Source organism: Sceloporus occidentalis, unplaced genomic scaffold (assembly GCF_023333645.1).
Source record: "Sceloporus occidentalis isolate IW3139 unplaced genomic scaffold, rSceOcc1.0.p SCAF_2, whole genome shotgun sequence".
NCBI classification, from domain to species: Eukaryota; Metazoa; Chordata; class Lepidosauria; order Squamata; family Phrynosomatidae; genus Sceloporus; species Sceloporus occidentalis.
Window position 1 is genome coordinate 203,906,347 of NW_028316982.1, and position 14,806 is coordinate 203,921,152.

Here is a 14,806-nt window from a genome sequence, read left to right on the forward strand (position 1 = left end):
GCCCCTTCATCTTGGAATAAGCTCCCCGCAGAGCTTCGCTCCGCCGCCTCACCAGCTATCTTCAAGAAAAATCTGAAGACGTATTTATTTCGGTTGGCCTTCCCACCTTAGTTAGATTGTTTATTTTCCTGCCCCTTATTTTTCCCCTTTTCACCCCGGTTTGCTGTAAATTAACTCTTCTTTTTCTTTGCCCTTGACATGCGTATTTTATTGATTTCCTGTTCCTGTTTTTTGTAGTAATGTTTTTAACTTTTATATTTGAATTTTCTTTTTCTATTGTACTGTTTTTAAATTTTGTAAGCCGCCCTGATCATATCTATGGAAGGGCGGGGTAGAAATAAATTTATTATTATTATTATTATTATTATTATTATTATTATTATTATTACTGAAGAGTTTACTGTTGTCTGCAAATGGCTGCCATATTTGGGTCTAAAAATTTACAAATACATTAACTAGTGCTGGTTCCAATACTGTTAATGTGTACTAAGAGGAGGTATTTACTGTTATGTAAAGGGGGAAAATCTTTGGTCCCCACCCCACCTTCTTACTTGAAGGCCACTTCCTAATACATTAATGCTTTGTAAATGCTAACATTATTACACAGCTGAGAAATTCCAGCTCTTTCAACAGCCAACATTTTGGGATGTGAACAACATTACCGATTCAAACAAATGCTGAAAAACCCTGACCAATGAAACTAAAACCATTCACATAAAGATTACTTGTAAATCATCATGTCTTGAAGGGAATATTCTAGTGAAATTTTATGCCCACTTTCTCAGTTTACTAAAACATAATTTACCTAATAATATACAAATGCTTTTGATTTAAGTTGGTGTATATTCCAAACTTCACTGGGGAGGAGGGAGAAAGATGTGCTTTAAAAGCTGTTACATTCTAGTAGCTTAAAATAGCTAATTACTAACCTGGGTGGGAAGGAGTGTTATATTTATATTTGGAACAAAAACACAAAGTGTGTATTGAATGACTGGAAAATGTGAATCTGTATCAGTGTGAATTCAGTTGCTCAACGAGTGGATTGTTCACACAGAGGTTTCTGGCTGAGGAGAAAGAAATATCTAGGCATGTATTTAGACACTAATAAAACATCTGAACAATACAAATCTTTGCTGCAGTTGGTAGGTTCAGTGGTCAGGATGCCTGCTTAGTATTTGGAATCCATCATCTTTGTGGCTGCAGTTTCTCTCTAGTTGACACTGGAAGAGGGACATTAGACACTAATGCCTTTGGTTTCCCTCTGGGTTTTTTTTTTTTTTTTTAGCATGGTGGCCGGCTTTTACCTTAAGGATGGCATGGTGTGTTTTCACATTCCTCCTCTTGCTTGAATCAATAGAATATGCCTCTATTGTTGTTTGTTAGAAAAGAATCAGTAGCAGATATGAACATAACTTTTCATGCTCAAGTACTATAAGGCCTTGTTAATGGCCAAATACATTTAAGCTAGAACAGGGTCAAGAACAGTAGTGAGGACCAGTTTTCTCCCTGTACTGCTTAGTGGCCTACACACCTAATTGATTTAAAGTGTGATCCCAAATGACTAGAAACTATTTTTGGTTTGCACTTGGGGGCTGGTGGAGGATCTGGTTTTCAGCCAATTTTTTCAGCATATTTTGGTAGGTTTTGAAGACAGTGTGTTGGGGATTTATAACACATATGCCCTGCAGGTTGCACTTTCCCCACTTCTGAACTGGAACATAAACCTTCAAACAAAGATATTGTGTAGCATCTTTGAGGCTAATTGGGAGAAAGAAGTTTGCCGCATAAGCATTCAGAGACCCTGGAGATTATCACAAGGGATAAAGAGGGATCGCTCCCATCCTTACTGTGTCCACGCTTATCCAGGCCTTGTCCCGTCAGTGGCCCTGTCACTGTATTAACACAAGTTTCCGTTAATACAAACTGACGGGGCTATGCCAGTTCAGGAGTGAGAGAAGTACATGACAAGCACGACATCGTCTGAAAATCTTATCATGATAGTGCAATAAGAACGTGTCATGGATGCGATAATGACATTGTGTGATAATCTTCATGCGATTGCATGGGAGAGACAGGGCAGGGACATCCCATTAAATCTGATGAAGTAGACTGGACATAAGACACAGCTATGGCTTTGAATAAACATTCAGAGGTAAGGCTGCAAGTCCTCCAGGCCCTGGTCAAATCCTTTCATGTACTGTCCAAATTAGTACGAGAAACTCATGAAGCCAGAGTATGACTGAGCTTGGAAATGTTAGTCCTCCAAGTGCCAGGCAAGTCCCTTTCTCAACAGAGAGAATGTTAAAATGGGCATCGGGATGGTGGTCCTCATAATGCTGTGGGAGATACTCTGGGAAGCATTTTTGTTGCTTGACACCGTCCAGTTCACCCCATCTTTAGTGAATGACCTTGGAGCACCTGATGTTGTTCTGCTGCTATGGATCTAAGTGGTTCTCTATAGGGGAGGCCAATGGAAGTCCCCTGTTGTAAGTTAAACAGGGATTGCAACTGATTGTAAATACTTCCAATACAATGGATGCAGCTCACAATTAAAGCACCTAGATCACAGTAGTTCAAATTAGTTGTAGCAAGTCACTTTTCCTCTCCTTTCAAGAGTAACATTGATTTTATGGACAACTGGGAATAACTGCACATCTCAAATTTTGAAAAAAGAGTAAGGTCCTGAAATCTTCGTGATTTCTTGAAGGAGGCCAAAAAGAACATTAAATACTAATAAAATGAGGAAGCTGCTATTATTATCAAATCTATCCATTTGCAAAGAATCACTTTTAGTGAGTGAAAAATCAGAACAAAAAAGGACAAGCCAACAGAAATTAAATTTAAGAATATATTTGAAGACTACAAAATGTCATATGGCATAAATAAAATAAAATGAAAACTAAAATTATATTTTTAATATAGCAATATAATTTTCTTTGTTTGGATGGACTAATACCCAAAGAGGGTTACTTACAGTGAAACCAAAAAGCAATATGCTAGAGAACAGAACTCATATGGTTATTTTTGTCTTTTTTATATTCTTTATAAACCAATCTCTGTTCATTTTATAACTTTATTACATTCAAATACATTTTTAAATATCATTATACAGTATATACATCACAGAGGACATTGCTGTTAAATGTACAGAATGTGAAAATTCTGACCAGTCCTGCATTATAACTTAGAAGTAAGTCCCACTTTGTTGGGTAAAAGTTTGTCAGTAGAGTTTTAGGGTAGGACAATCTTCAAAAACAAATGTAACATTAAGGAGAGGCGAACACACAACTAGATTTTCAAAGAAGGGACAAGAATATGAAAGAAAAATAGCCAAAAGATAATTCTGCATAAATTATACACTCACTAGATTAGAATTAGTGGCTACAGTCTCTCTATAGTCTTCTATTACAAGGTGGTTAAAAAGAATGATGCAAAAGGAAAACTGTTTTTATTCAGTTTTGTCCCATTCTTTTTTAATCATCCAGTATTTATTTTTTCTTCCCAATTAGTTTATCAGCATTGTTTTCTTCAATAATGCCCATACATTCTTCTGCATTAATCATTCGATGCTTTAAAACAGTAGACCTGATTACATCAATGTCACGTCCCAAATGATCCTTCATGGCTGAAATAACTGTTGGTGAAGATTCAAAATCTACCAAAAAATACCTGGAGAAAAAACAAAAGCAAAAAAATAATAATAATTAGATATGTTACACACTTTTTTCTTAGGTATCACTGTAGTTTCAAAATCAAACAGAACTTGTTTGGACTTTCAGGCTTAAAAGATCCAAGGTCTTCATTGAAAGCCCTTTAATTGGGGAATATGTGTAAACATAATTACTATGCCTTTTAAATTGTTTTGAATTCATGTCTTTAATATAGTTGTTTATTTACTTGCTTTTTATCTTTTGTATTATCTATGGTTTTAACTTATGGCCTGGTACAGACAGGCAGCTTGCGGCGTCCTCATCACGAACTAGGGCTAGATGAGGTGGGCATTTAGATGCCCAGAAGCCCTAGTCGCCAGGATGCCACCATCATGGCCTGCCGCCTCCACATGGGCAGCGCCAGGATGGCGCGAGCATTGTGCAGCACCCAAATGGTGCTGGCAGGGAGTGATGCAATTGGGGCATGCACGTCAATCCACCCCTTCCAGGAAGCTGCTTTAGGCAGCTTCTTTTTGCTCCCAGGAGGGAACGCATTGTTGCCACGCCATTTGGTGACTGATGTAACAATGTGGGGCTAAAAGGGTCGGCACGGATCTGCCCATCTATCAAGCCCCTTATATTAGGATTCCCAAATTGGAAGAAAAGTGGGATGTAAATTAAATAAATAAACAAAGTATTAAAGAAAACTATTCTTTGGAATTTTTTACAGGCTTTAATAGACCAATGTTCACAGAAGAAACAATTACGCGTTCTTTAAAATTATTTTATACTGTTTACTTAAAACCTTTTGCTACTACCAGATATTTAAGGATTTCAAGGTAGCTTACAAAAAGTAAGCAAAATATAAACATGGGTAAAAGCACAATCAAGGAAGTGACCAAGGATAAGACAATCAAAACACTTCACTAGCCTGGCTGAATAATAACATACTTGCCTGGGAGTTTTACAAGCAATAATGTTACCATACTTTTCAAGAACTGCTGCAATCAAGTTTTTCCCCCCATTTGGTCTTTCTATTGCACACATAATGCAGTCCAAACTCACATCAGTAAACACAACTGCTTATCAGTTAACTGTTGTTCAAATGGTTATTTGTGTAGACGAGACATGTGGTTTCTTCAGTGACACAAATAAAATCTAGTCATATTCTAGAAGTCTTTGCCATGGGACAGGCTCTTCATCAGAGATGAAGAAAACCTTGTTTCTTTGCAACTCAAAATAAACTCAATAGAGGCTTCTACGGAGGAGAAGAAGATTTAAATATGTGACTGAAATGTGCTGACAACTATTTGAAGAACACCCTTTACCACCTTCTCTGCGGTCTCAGTGCAACTCTATGTATGGGGCTTGGTTCATTAGATGGTACTAGAGGAGGGTGCTGATACTCTGCCAAATTATTCACCAGCTCTTGCATGAAAGCCAAGTGCCTAATATTTTCTGTGCAAACATCACAACAGGATTCAACTTTTTTTTTAATAAGTAATGCTTGGCTCCCAGAGGGTCTTTTATTGCTCTGCACAGCTGCACAGCTAACAGAACTTGTGTGAAAAGGCACTGTAGAGATTATGATGAAGAAAACTTTGCATTCTGGGCACTTCATATTCCTTGGGGCAAGACTGTCATGTTGCATTTGGGGAAGGCTACAAAGAACAGATGCACACTATCAGAGATCTACAATTATATACCATAAGATATGTACGTGTCTGTCAAAAACCATGAACTCCAACAAAATACTGTAGCTTCCCCCCCCCCCTCAAAAAAAGCAAGAAAACAAGTTTGAAGCACCAGGCATTTACTGCTTTCTTGCTTTAAGAAATTAAAACCAGGAACCTGCATCTGCTGCTGGAGCTGCTTCTATCAGCAGAACTGGAGAAAGGGGTGCTCTTCTCTGGTTGCAGTCCCGCTGAGCCCCCAAAAATCCTCCTCTAGGGAACCAGGAAATCCCTCAGAGCCATTAAGGGAGCAGCACTTATGGCTTCAAGAAGGAGGTGTGGGGAGTTCTGTTAAGTACCAGGGCACCCTTGGATTTATGCCACTGTGGGCAGAAATGACACCTACAGACTGGCAGCCCCAACTCAAGCTGCTTGGCATTCATTCTTCAGCTCAGCATGCCAGACTGTAGAACTCCAGGCCTTTGCCAACACTGTAGATTCAATTTTCACACTCTTCCAGTACTGCCTGAAATTCTCAGCATTCAGGCAAACATTTCCTGTCTGCTATTTCCACCCTGACCAAAAAAGCAAGCAAGAAAGAAAGAAAGTTTATGTATGTTTTGTCCCCTTAGGCTGCAATAGTGTTGTTTTCAGGAAGGAGTTACTGTATATTAAATGGAACAAAAAAAAAACCCAGTAATCTATTAGGAAAAAGGTGCTTTGTGAGATGAGTATCTAAAACCAAGAAGCAGCGAGATGGCAGAAACTTCATCATTCCTCAACCACTTTTATAGTACAATTCTCTCCCAAAAGGTGTTCCAAACAAGGGATCCCAGGGTTAAATGGGCATCTGAAAAACTTGCTAATTAGCTTACTTGCTGTTCACCGCTATGATCTTTGGAATAGCGGTATATAAATAAAACAAATTATCAAAAACAAATTATGGAGGAGGAACTGCCGCTGAAACAAGACCTGTGTGGAGAGTGCTAAGTATATTTTTTAAAATTTATTTTATTTAGAGCATTTATACCCCCCACCAAAAAGGCTCCCAAAGCACCTGACAGGTCATTGACAGTTCCTTTCCTGCTGGTTTATAATGTAAAAAGACATGAAACACAAATACAAGGGGATAGCAATGGGGGAGTGGATTAAGTCCAGCAAATGCTGGCTATTCTTTCCTGCTGAGGCCACAGCAGTGGGAGCTGGTATGAAGGAAGGCCCTTTCACCAGCCACTGGTACCTATGTACATCTTCACATGTACCCCAATGCAAGTGAATTCATACCTTCCCAATGCTTTTTTTTTTCTCTAATGGAAGAAGGCCATCACTGATTTGTTAATATACTACATAAATAAATCTTCTTCTAATTTAAGTTACATCCCATTACTTTCTCATAATGGCCAAAGATTTTCAATTTTTCCAGATTAGCATATATTTTGGATTTTGAAGCATCAGTGCGATGCTAGAAGCAAACTGACTAGCAAACTGGTGATGTGTGAGTGCATTAACTACCAAAACAACAACAGAGTTGGAATTGCAACTGGAAGTGATTCCATAGGAAAGGCAAACAACTACATCCCCTTTCTAAGCATGTAACTACATGTTATTTTGTGTAATTATACTTCAAAGTGACCAATATTTGCTTAGCCATATAAATAATTTTCTTTATATAAAACACATTTATATATCTGAAAATGTGATTTGGTGGAAATAATTCACAGATGGTACTCATCCGTTTTTAAACTCCATCATATAAATTTTTTTTAATCTTCTATTTACTGAAGAGGATGTTGTCTAAGTTATCTAACATGCAGTAAAATGTAATGTTGTAGAAATATTTGGATTCGGTAATAATCCATAGGTAAATCTAAGTAAACAAGTGAAATTATAGGTGAAACAAATAAATGCACTTCCACATGCATAATGGGACTTTCCCCAACCCGCCTCCTTTCCTTCAGTTCCTCTTTCAGGCACTTCAATATAGTTCTGAAATGCAGGAAGCTGTAGCATGAAGAGGAATCATAAAAATAGCTGTTCCATCAGAAGGAGGGGCTAACTGGATACAATCTTACATGGTATTTAACTCTTAATTATACTTACTTCAAAGTTTGGATAAAGGTCTAAAGTCTCTCTTTCTCTGGCTTTAGAAATTGTTCTTGAATGGACAAATGGACAAATTGTTCTTGAATGGACAAATCAATTGCTTCTGTTTGCTCAGTGCTACATAAGGATTTAGCCATGATGGACAAACTGACTAATGGACAAACACAATTAGATGCATTTACTGACATAAATAAGCCCAACTATTACAATTATAGTGGCCCTTTGGTATCTGCTGGGGTTTGGTTCCAGGACCTCCTGTGGATATCAAAATCTGTGGATGCTCCAGCCCCATTATGGCTGATTAGGGATTTGAACCCTGGTCTCCCAGAGTCCTAAGTATAGGGTTGCCATTTGTCAGGACCTCCAAACCGGGACAAATGTAGGACAAAAATTTCAAATGTAGGACACATTTTTTTGTGTCCTACATTTGAATAGGAGCCTCGCTGAGGGGAGGCTTTCCCTCCTGGCCTGGGCCCCCACCCTCGGTGGGGGGCGGAGCCCAAACGGGGAGGTTTCCTCCCCTCAGGGAGGCTTTCCCTCCCAGCCTGGGCCCCCGCCCTCAGTGGGGGCGGAGCCCAAATGGGGAGGGAATCCTCCCATCAGCCCGGGGGCGGGGGCAATCCTGGGGGCGGGGGCAAACCGGGGCGGGACCGTGCAGACCCGCCCCCAGGCGGGATATGGCAAGCCTACCTAAGTACAACATTCAAACCACGATACTACCTTGGCTCTACTCTCACACAGGCACATTTCAACAACACTAAGTAATATTTATCATTTCCCAATACAGATGGAAATGAAAACACTCTTATGGACACCAAAGTCTTAAAGAAAGACTTTCAAATGAACATAATGCTGGCTCGATGTATAATATCTTAAATAAGGAAATACACACAAACACTCACACAGAGAGAGAGAAATATGTAACATATTACATATAAGCCATGCATCAGACTAACTTGACAAGTACAGAATCCTTTATGAAGCCTGAGAGGCTCGTAAAGACATCAGCCTATCTAGCTATCTGACTACCTCTCTCCACACAGTGGAAAACTGAGGAACTCTGTTTTACTTGACTGTGATAAAGGAGATCTTCTTTGTGGCCTTTCAGACAGAGCTTGCAGCATTCAAGTATTAATGAAGTCTTACAACAAAACTGAACAAGAGGAGAAGCCCTAATATGTCGTACTGGAGTGCTGTTGTGGTCATTTAATGCTGCCAAAACAAAACGGTGTAAAATGTATGTTTGGAGCCCACAATGTCTGCATCCTTTGCTAGTAATCCTCCCAACATAGCTCCTTTCTAATGTTTCACTAAATTTTCTTATTATATGGCTAAATGTAATAAATACTGGAGCTGCTTTCTGTCATGTCACGCCCTTAAAACAGAAATAGATTCCATCCCCTAAAAAGGATGATTTATAATACTTCACAGGGTTTTTTCTCCTGCTCACATAAGGCAGACAGTGGAAATTTCCACCGCAGTGAGAGCTGATGATAACTGAAGGCAGAGTGTGTGTGTGTGTGTGTGTAGAGGGGAGATGAGCTGTGGCTACATTGTCTTTGTTGTGCCTTCTCACCAGCCAGAAATTTTATCTACCGATTAAAAAAAATGCAGCAGTTGCAACAAGGCAGTTAGATTAGCAGCATCAGACAACTCTTTCAGCGTTGGAGCCAGGCCAAAGAACTGACCTCTGTCTATGAACAAGAGGGCCTGCTTGAGAAAGGATCTTCTTATCCTTTTGTAATTATAGCTTCAGTATGTTCAAAAGAAAAAGGAAAACAACTGCAGTTCAGGACTAGAGCCACAGCTCTGCCTATCAAGAGAAAGAAACAGGTTATCAAGCCAACAGAGGTATTTTGTGCAAACCTGCACAGCTCTCCAAACATGCAAACCAGGATCACATTTGCCTTCATTTAAAGCAAGGGACATGGAAATATTGAAGCTATTGCTTCTCACTGGAGTAACAAAACCTGGGGTGGTCTTGTGTTGAGGGATGGAGAATGGAGGAAAGGAAACACGCCCCAAAGATTATTTACAGAGATGCAATCAAACCCTTTTATCAGTAAACTGATGAAACATGGTTCCTATGAGAAGAAGTCTGTTGCCTTACAACTGCGGAGCAAACAAACTAGGAAAATCCCACTGATTCATTGGGGGAAGCCACATACATTACAATAATCTGGGTGGTTTTAAATAGTAGGTCATCTTAAATTGTTGTTCTTGTGTGCCTTCAAGTCATTTCAGATTTATGGCAACACTACTAAGGCATTATCACAGGGTTTTCTTGGCAATATTTATTTGGCAAAGGGTTTGTTTTTTCTTTGCCTTCCTCTGAGGCTGAGAGAATGTGACTTGCCAAAGGTCACCCAGGTCATTTCCAAGGCTGAATGGAGATTTGAACCATGAACTCTAGGGTGATAGTTCAAGGCTCAAACCACCACACCACATTAGCTCTACAGGAAAATAAAATTCCCCACTTTCAATGAATTAGGGCTACAAATAGTTAAATGGGGGTTTCTCTGACTATTCATTTCAGATTAAAGAAGTGGTGGGAGAGGGTGGGGTGGATATTTAATTATACACAGAGCAAGATTCAAATCCTTGGACTTTAAATATATTGAACAATTGCATTCCCTGCTGAGATTTTGAAAAAAAAATAATAATCAACATCAGAGAAGCACCTGGGCCAAAGCTTACTTTGGAGTCCTACTGGGAAAACTGTTCTCAGCTGATCTAGTGTGACAAGGTGCCCAAGGGAGAACCTGGTTAAGCGAGTGCCCAGAAAATTTCCATCTTTTATAAAGAGCTAACTTCAGCATTTCATATAGCATCATAATTTTCAAGCTCTGCCCCAGAAGCCTTAATAAGTCATGATGAATACCATGGATTGTGAGGTTGGGGAGAAGATTAAAATAGCTCCTTGTCTACCACCATGCAAGAGGCAAGCTAAGAATTCCAGAGGTGCTGGACACTACCAGTAAACATTTCTGGAAAAGATCAAGTGACCCATTTTGCAGCTCCTGTGATATTCTATGCAAAATAGAGCTCTCCAGGTCAGCCCTCCTACGATAGGAAAAAAAAACAAGCTACCTGCATCAAGGACAAGACCAAATCTCAACAGTGGAAGAAAAAGGCTTTGCTGCACTGACCAGTAAAGTACATTCTGCCACTGGGGTATGGTGTTACCATAGCCAAGGTGTCACTGCAATAACCCAAGACAGAACCACAACACACTCCATATAACAAAGACTCTTACTGTGGAAATGATTTGCGTGTGTACAGCCATCCATTACTCAAACTCAGTAGTCTAAAATCATGTTTTAATGGGGGGGTGGGGGGTGGGGGGTGGGGTGAGATAAAGTGAGCTGTCTTTTTAGTGAGCAAAATAACATAATGGAGAGAGAAATTACTGTAACCAAAGAAGCAGGCAGGGCTGGGCTGGTGGAGGGTAAACGGAGATTGGCTAGACAGTGCCTCATTAGTGTAATGGTCTGACTTCCCTGTATACTGGTCAAAACTTTCTACAGGCCAATCCTATATATGTCTAACTCACTTTCCACAGGAAACTAGAATAACAGCAAAAATCCACAAAACAGTTATACCTTTATTGGACCAACCAAAATGCACAAAATACATGACCCAAGCTTCCGAAGATTTGTGGCTTCTTCATCGGGCAAAAATGATTAAAATTACATGAGGGAGTGACAATGTTAGAGTCACAGGCCTAGATTTTGTGGAGATGTTATTGTTCTCAGTTAAGATGGCATGGAAGGATATCCATGCAGGAAGAGGCCATTCCTTTTGGGCATGTGGGTCTTGGGAGACAAAGACTTAACTTTTTGAGGTTTCCACGTCCAACAAAGGCAAAACCCTCCCCAACTGGGACTACAACTGACATGCTCCACCCAAAGGTTTTCCAAATGCAACAGTAGAGGCTTCCACATATGTAGTTCAATGTAGCTTACTGCCAGGTAATGAATTTAGGATTTTGCAGCCTCAGTGCTGTTTCATGTAACAACTGTGGCTCCAGTCTTTCCATACCGGGCAAAACACAAGGCCCCATTACAGGATACATTCAAATCCAGTTTGCTAAAACAAATTTTTGTTGTTGTTTCAGAAAGGATACTTCAGCTCAGAAGTGGGCAAAGTCCTTGAGAAACACAGCCACGTCCACCAAACAATACCTACTCATGAAAATTTCTAGCATCTGATTACACACAAGTCTATCTATTTAGAATGCCATCCAACAACAAAAAAACTTGTGCCAAGCAAGTTTTATGATCCAATCTGCTAGTAAATATACTAGACATGAATATCCACAACTGAAATTTAAAAGGGGAAAGAGGGGGGAGCATAGCAAAATCTTTTGAGAGGGATTGTTGAAACCCAGGATAAAATAGTTTCAACTCAGCTTTCAGATGTTCTGCTTTCACAAGAGATTCACCTTTTATTCATAAGCCTCTGGAATGACATACAATATAAGCACAGGAGGTTCTTACGTGACTGAAACTATAAGAGCTCCCTTTATAGCTTTGCCCACAGTTTCCTTCCAGAAAAGTTTTCTCTAAAATAGTGGTGCTCAATATTTGGTGCTCCAGATGCTTGGGACCTTAACTTCCAGAATAGTTGCCCTTTACCTATGCTGGCTATGGCTTACATAGACTTGGAAGTCTGAAACATCTGATGAATCAGAAGTTGAAAACCACTACTTTAAAACACAGCTACTCAGCATGTTTCCATCTGAAAAGTACAGCCCTCTTGGATCGGACCAAGGGTCCATCTAGTCTAGCATCCCATTTCCTAGAGTGACCAAAGAAAGTCCATAAGCAGGAACTAAGTGCAAAAGCTCTCTCCCACTCTTGATCCTCTGCAGCTGGTGTAAAATGGCATTCTTGTTTCTGAATCTGAAGACTGTATACAGCCATCATGACTAGTAGCCACTAATAAATGTATTTTTCATGAGTTCCTCCAGCCGAGCCTTTGATATGGCTTAATGCTCATGTCCTAACATTAAAAATCTATTCTGAATAATGAAATCTAGGGTATTTTTTTAACTTCTACAAGAATTTAAGTGAACTGAAGAATATAAAAATGTTCCAGTTCCACAGGAATGTTTGTGGATACCAAATTAAGAGCATTCTACAATACCTAAACATCCAAAACCGAAACACATGTTCACATCGGGTGGATTGTTCTGGAGAACTCTCAGATCTCCTTTTTGCCAACAACTTCAACAAACACAATTTGAAAACAGTACTATTTTGTCTGCTACAAGACAAACTGTACGTAGCTAAAAACCTAGGGACAATTCTTTACAATATTTTAGATGACCATCTCATAAAATATCGGCCTTGTAGGGCTAATTATGTGTGAATTCTATAACAAAAGGTGATGTAAGGCTATTCAATTTTCTTGCCTAAGGTGATGAGGGTTAAATTAATTAACGGCCAATGTTGTAAGCAGCAAGCTTCAGAAATTAATTGGTAGCCAAAAGTTCATTCCTGATTCTACATCATTAATTAATGTTTAAAAATACCAATCCAAGCAGAGAACCTGCACATATCTCAGGTCTTATTTCTGCCCAGCACTTCTAAGCCAAATTTTGTAATGGATGCAGGTACAAGTCATAAAACCTGTTACTGTGCCATTTTGTCAAAGATAAACTAACTTCACTTCTTCAGCTCACCTAAGGGCACCTGACAATTCATCTCCAGTCTGTATTCAATTTGTGTCATAAAAACATTATCCCTGATCTGTTACTCTGATCCATAGAGTACAGTTGAAAAGAAAGGAAAAGAAGAAATGAAAGGTAAGGCAAGGCAAAGTTAGGGTACTTCCCCTTTGTTCAATATCACCAACAGATTTCAGGAAAAGTGGAATGTCTTAATATCTATGAGTGCCTCATTGTTTCTATCATATTGTTTCATTTTTAAAAATGTTATGTCAAGTTGAGCATTCTACATTGTCAATAACTAGGATGTTTGATTTAAAATATAGGAAAATGGGTTCTTAATACCCAAATTATTTTGGCTATCATTTTTTAGAAAGTCTTCTACCATTTGCTCAATACATGATTTAGAATCACAAAATTGTAAAGTTGGAAGTGACCAGAAGGGCCATCCAGTCCAACCCCCCTGCCTTGCAGGAATACACAATCAAATAACTCCTGACATATGGCCATCCAGCCTCTGTTTATAAACTTCCAAAGAAGACCCCACCACTCTCCAAGGCAGCATATTCCACTGCCAAACAGCTCTTATGATCAGTAAGTTCTTTTTAATGTTTAGCTGGAATCTCTTTTCCTATAGTTTGAATCTATTGCCCAGTGTCCTAGTCTCTGGAGCAACAGAAAACAATCTTACTCCATCTTCAGTAGGGCATCCCTTCAAATATTTAAAGATGGCTATCATGTCACCCCTTAACCTTCTCTTCTCCAGACTAAACATACCCAACTCCCTAAGGCACTCCTCATAGGGCATGGTTTCCAATCCTTTCACTATTTTGGTTATCCTCCTTTAGACACATTCCAGCTTGTCAATATCCTTCTTGAATTGTGCCGCCCAGAACCGGACACAGTGTTCCAGGGGATGTCTGACCAAAGCAGGATAGTGTGGCACTATTACTTCCCTTGATCTAGATTCTATACTCCTATTCATGCATCCTAGTATCATATTGGCTTTTTTAACAACTGCATCATACTGTTGATTCATCTTTAGCTTGTGGTTTACTAAGGCTCCTAGATCTCTTTTGCATGTACTGTTGTCAAACAAGGTGTCACCTATTCTGTACCTGTGCATTTCAATTTTTCTGACTGGGAGTAATACATTGTATTTCTCCCTGTTGAAATTTATTTTGTTAGTTCTGCCTCAGCAAACTGATCTGTTAAGAACATTTTGAATTCTGATCCTGTCCTCTGGGGTATTAGTTACCCCTCCTACTCTGTTGTCATCTGCAAATCTGATAAGCATGCCACTTGTTTCATTATCCAAGTCATTGATAAAGATGTTGAATAGCGCTGGGCCCAGGACTGAACCCTTTGGCACCCAGCTAGTCACTTCTCTTTCGGAGTCATTGGTGAGCATCCTTTGGGTTCAGTCAATCAACCAATTACAAATCCACCTAATAGATGCATTGTCTAGCCCAATACTTTACTAGCTGTTTTGCAAGGATATCATGGGGGACTTTGTTAAAGGCCTTAGTGAAATCAAGATACACTTGTGGACACATCCACAAGTGGCAAGGGATAAATTGCACAGACTGCCCATCAAATTATGCACATTTGTATCCTAAAATGTCAGGAAGGAAGAAATAACAAATAGTTATTTTGATTATTGAATGCAGTCTCTATGCAATCATAGTTGCTTAGCAACATTTCTCGAT

The 14,806-nt window shown here is 39.3% G+C and overlaps 1 protein-coding gene across 3 annotated transcripts in view; it reads right to left on the minus strand.

The window, feature by feature from the left end:
- Positions 1 to 3,055: 3,055 nt before the first annotated feature.
- MRPS6 (mitochondrial ribosomal protein S6) overlaps positions 3,056 to 14,806 on the minus strand; it is a 90,025-nt gene continuing 78,274 nt past the window's right edge. For all 3 annotated transcript variants that reach the window (XM_089512044.1, XM_089512046.1, XM_089512043.1), the window contains one exon: positions 3,056 to 3,669. In XM_089512044.1, the coding sequence (XP_089368170.1) occupies positions 3,489 to 3,669 (181 nt within the window). In that variant the 3' untranslated portion in view covers positions 3,056 to 3,488. The remainder of the gene's footprint in view (positions 3,670 to 14,806) is intronic.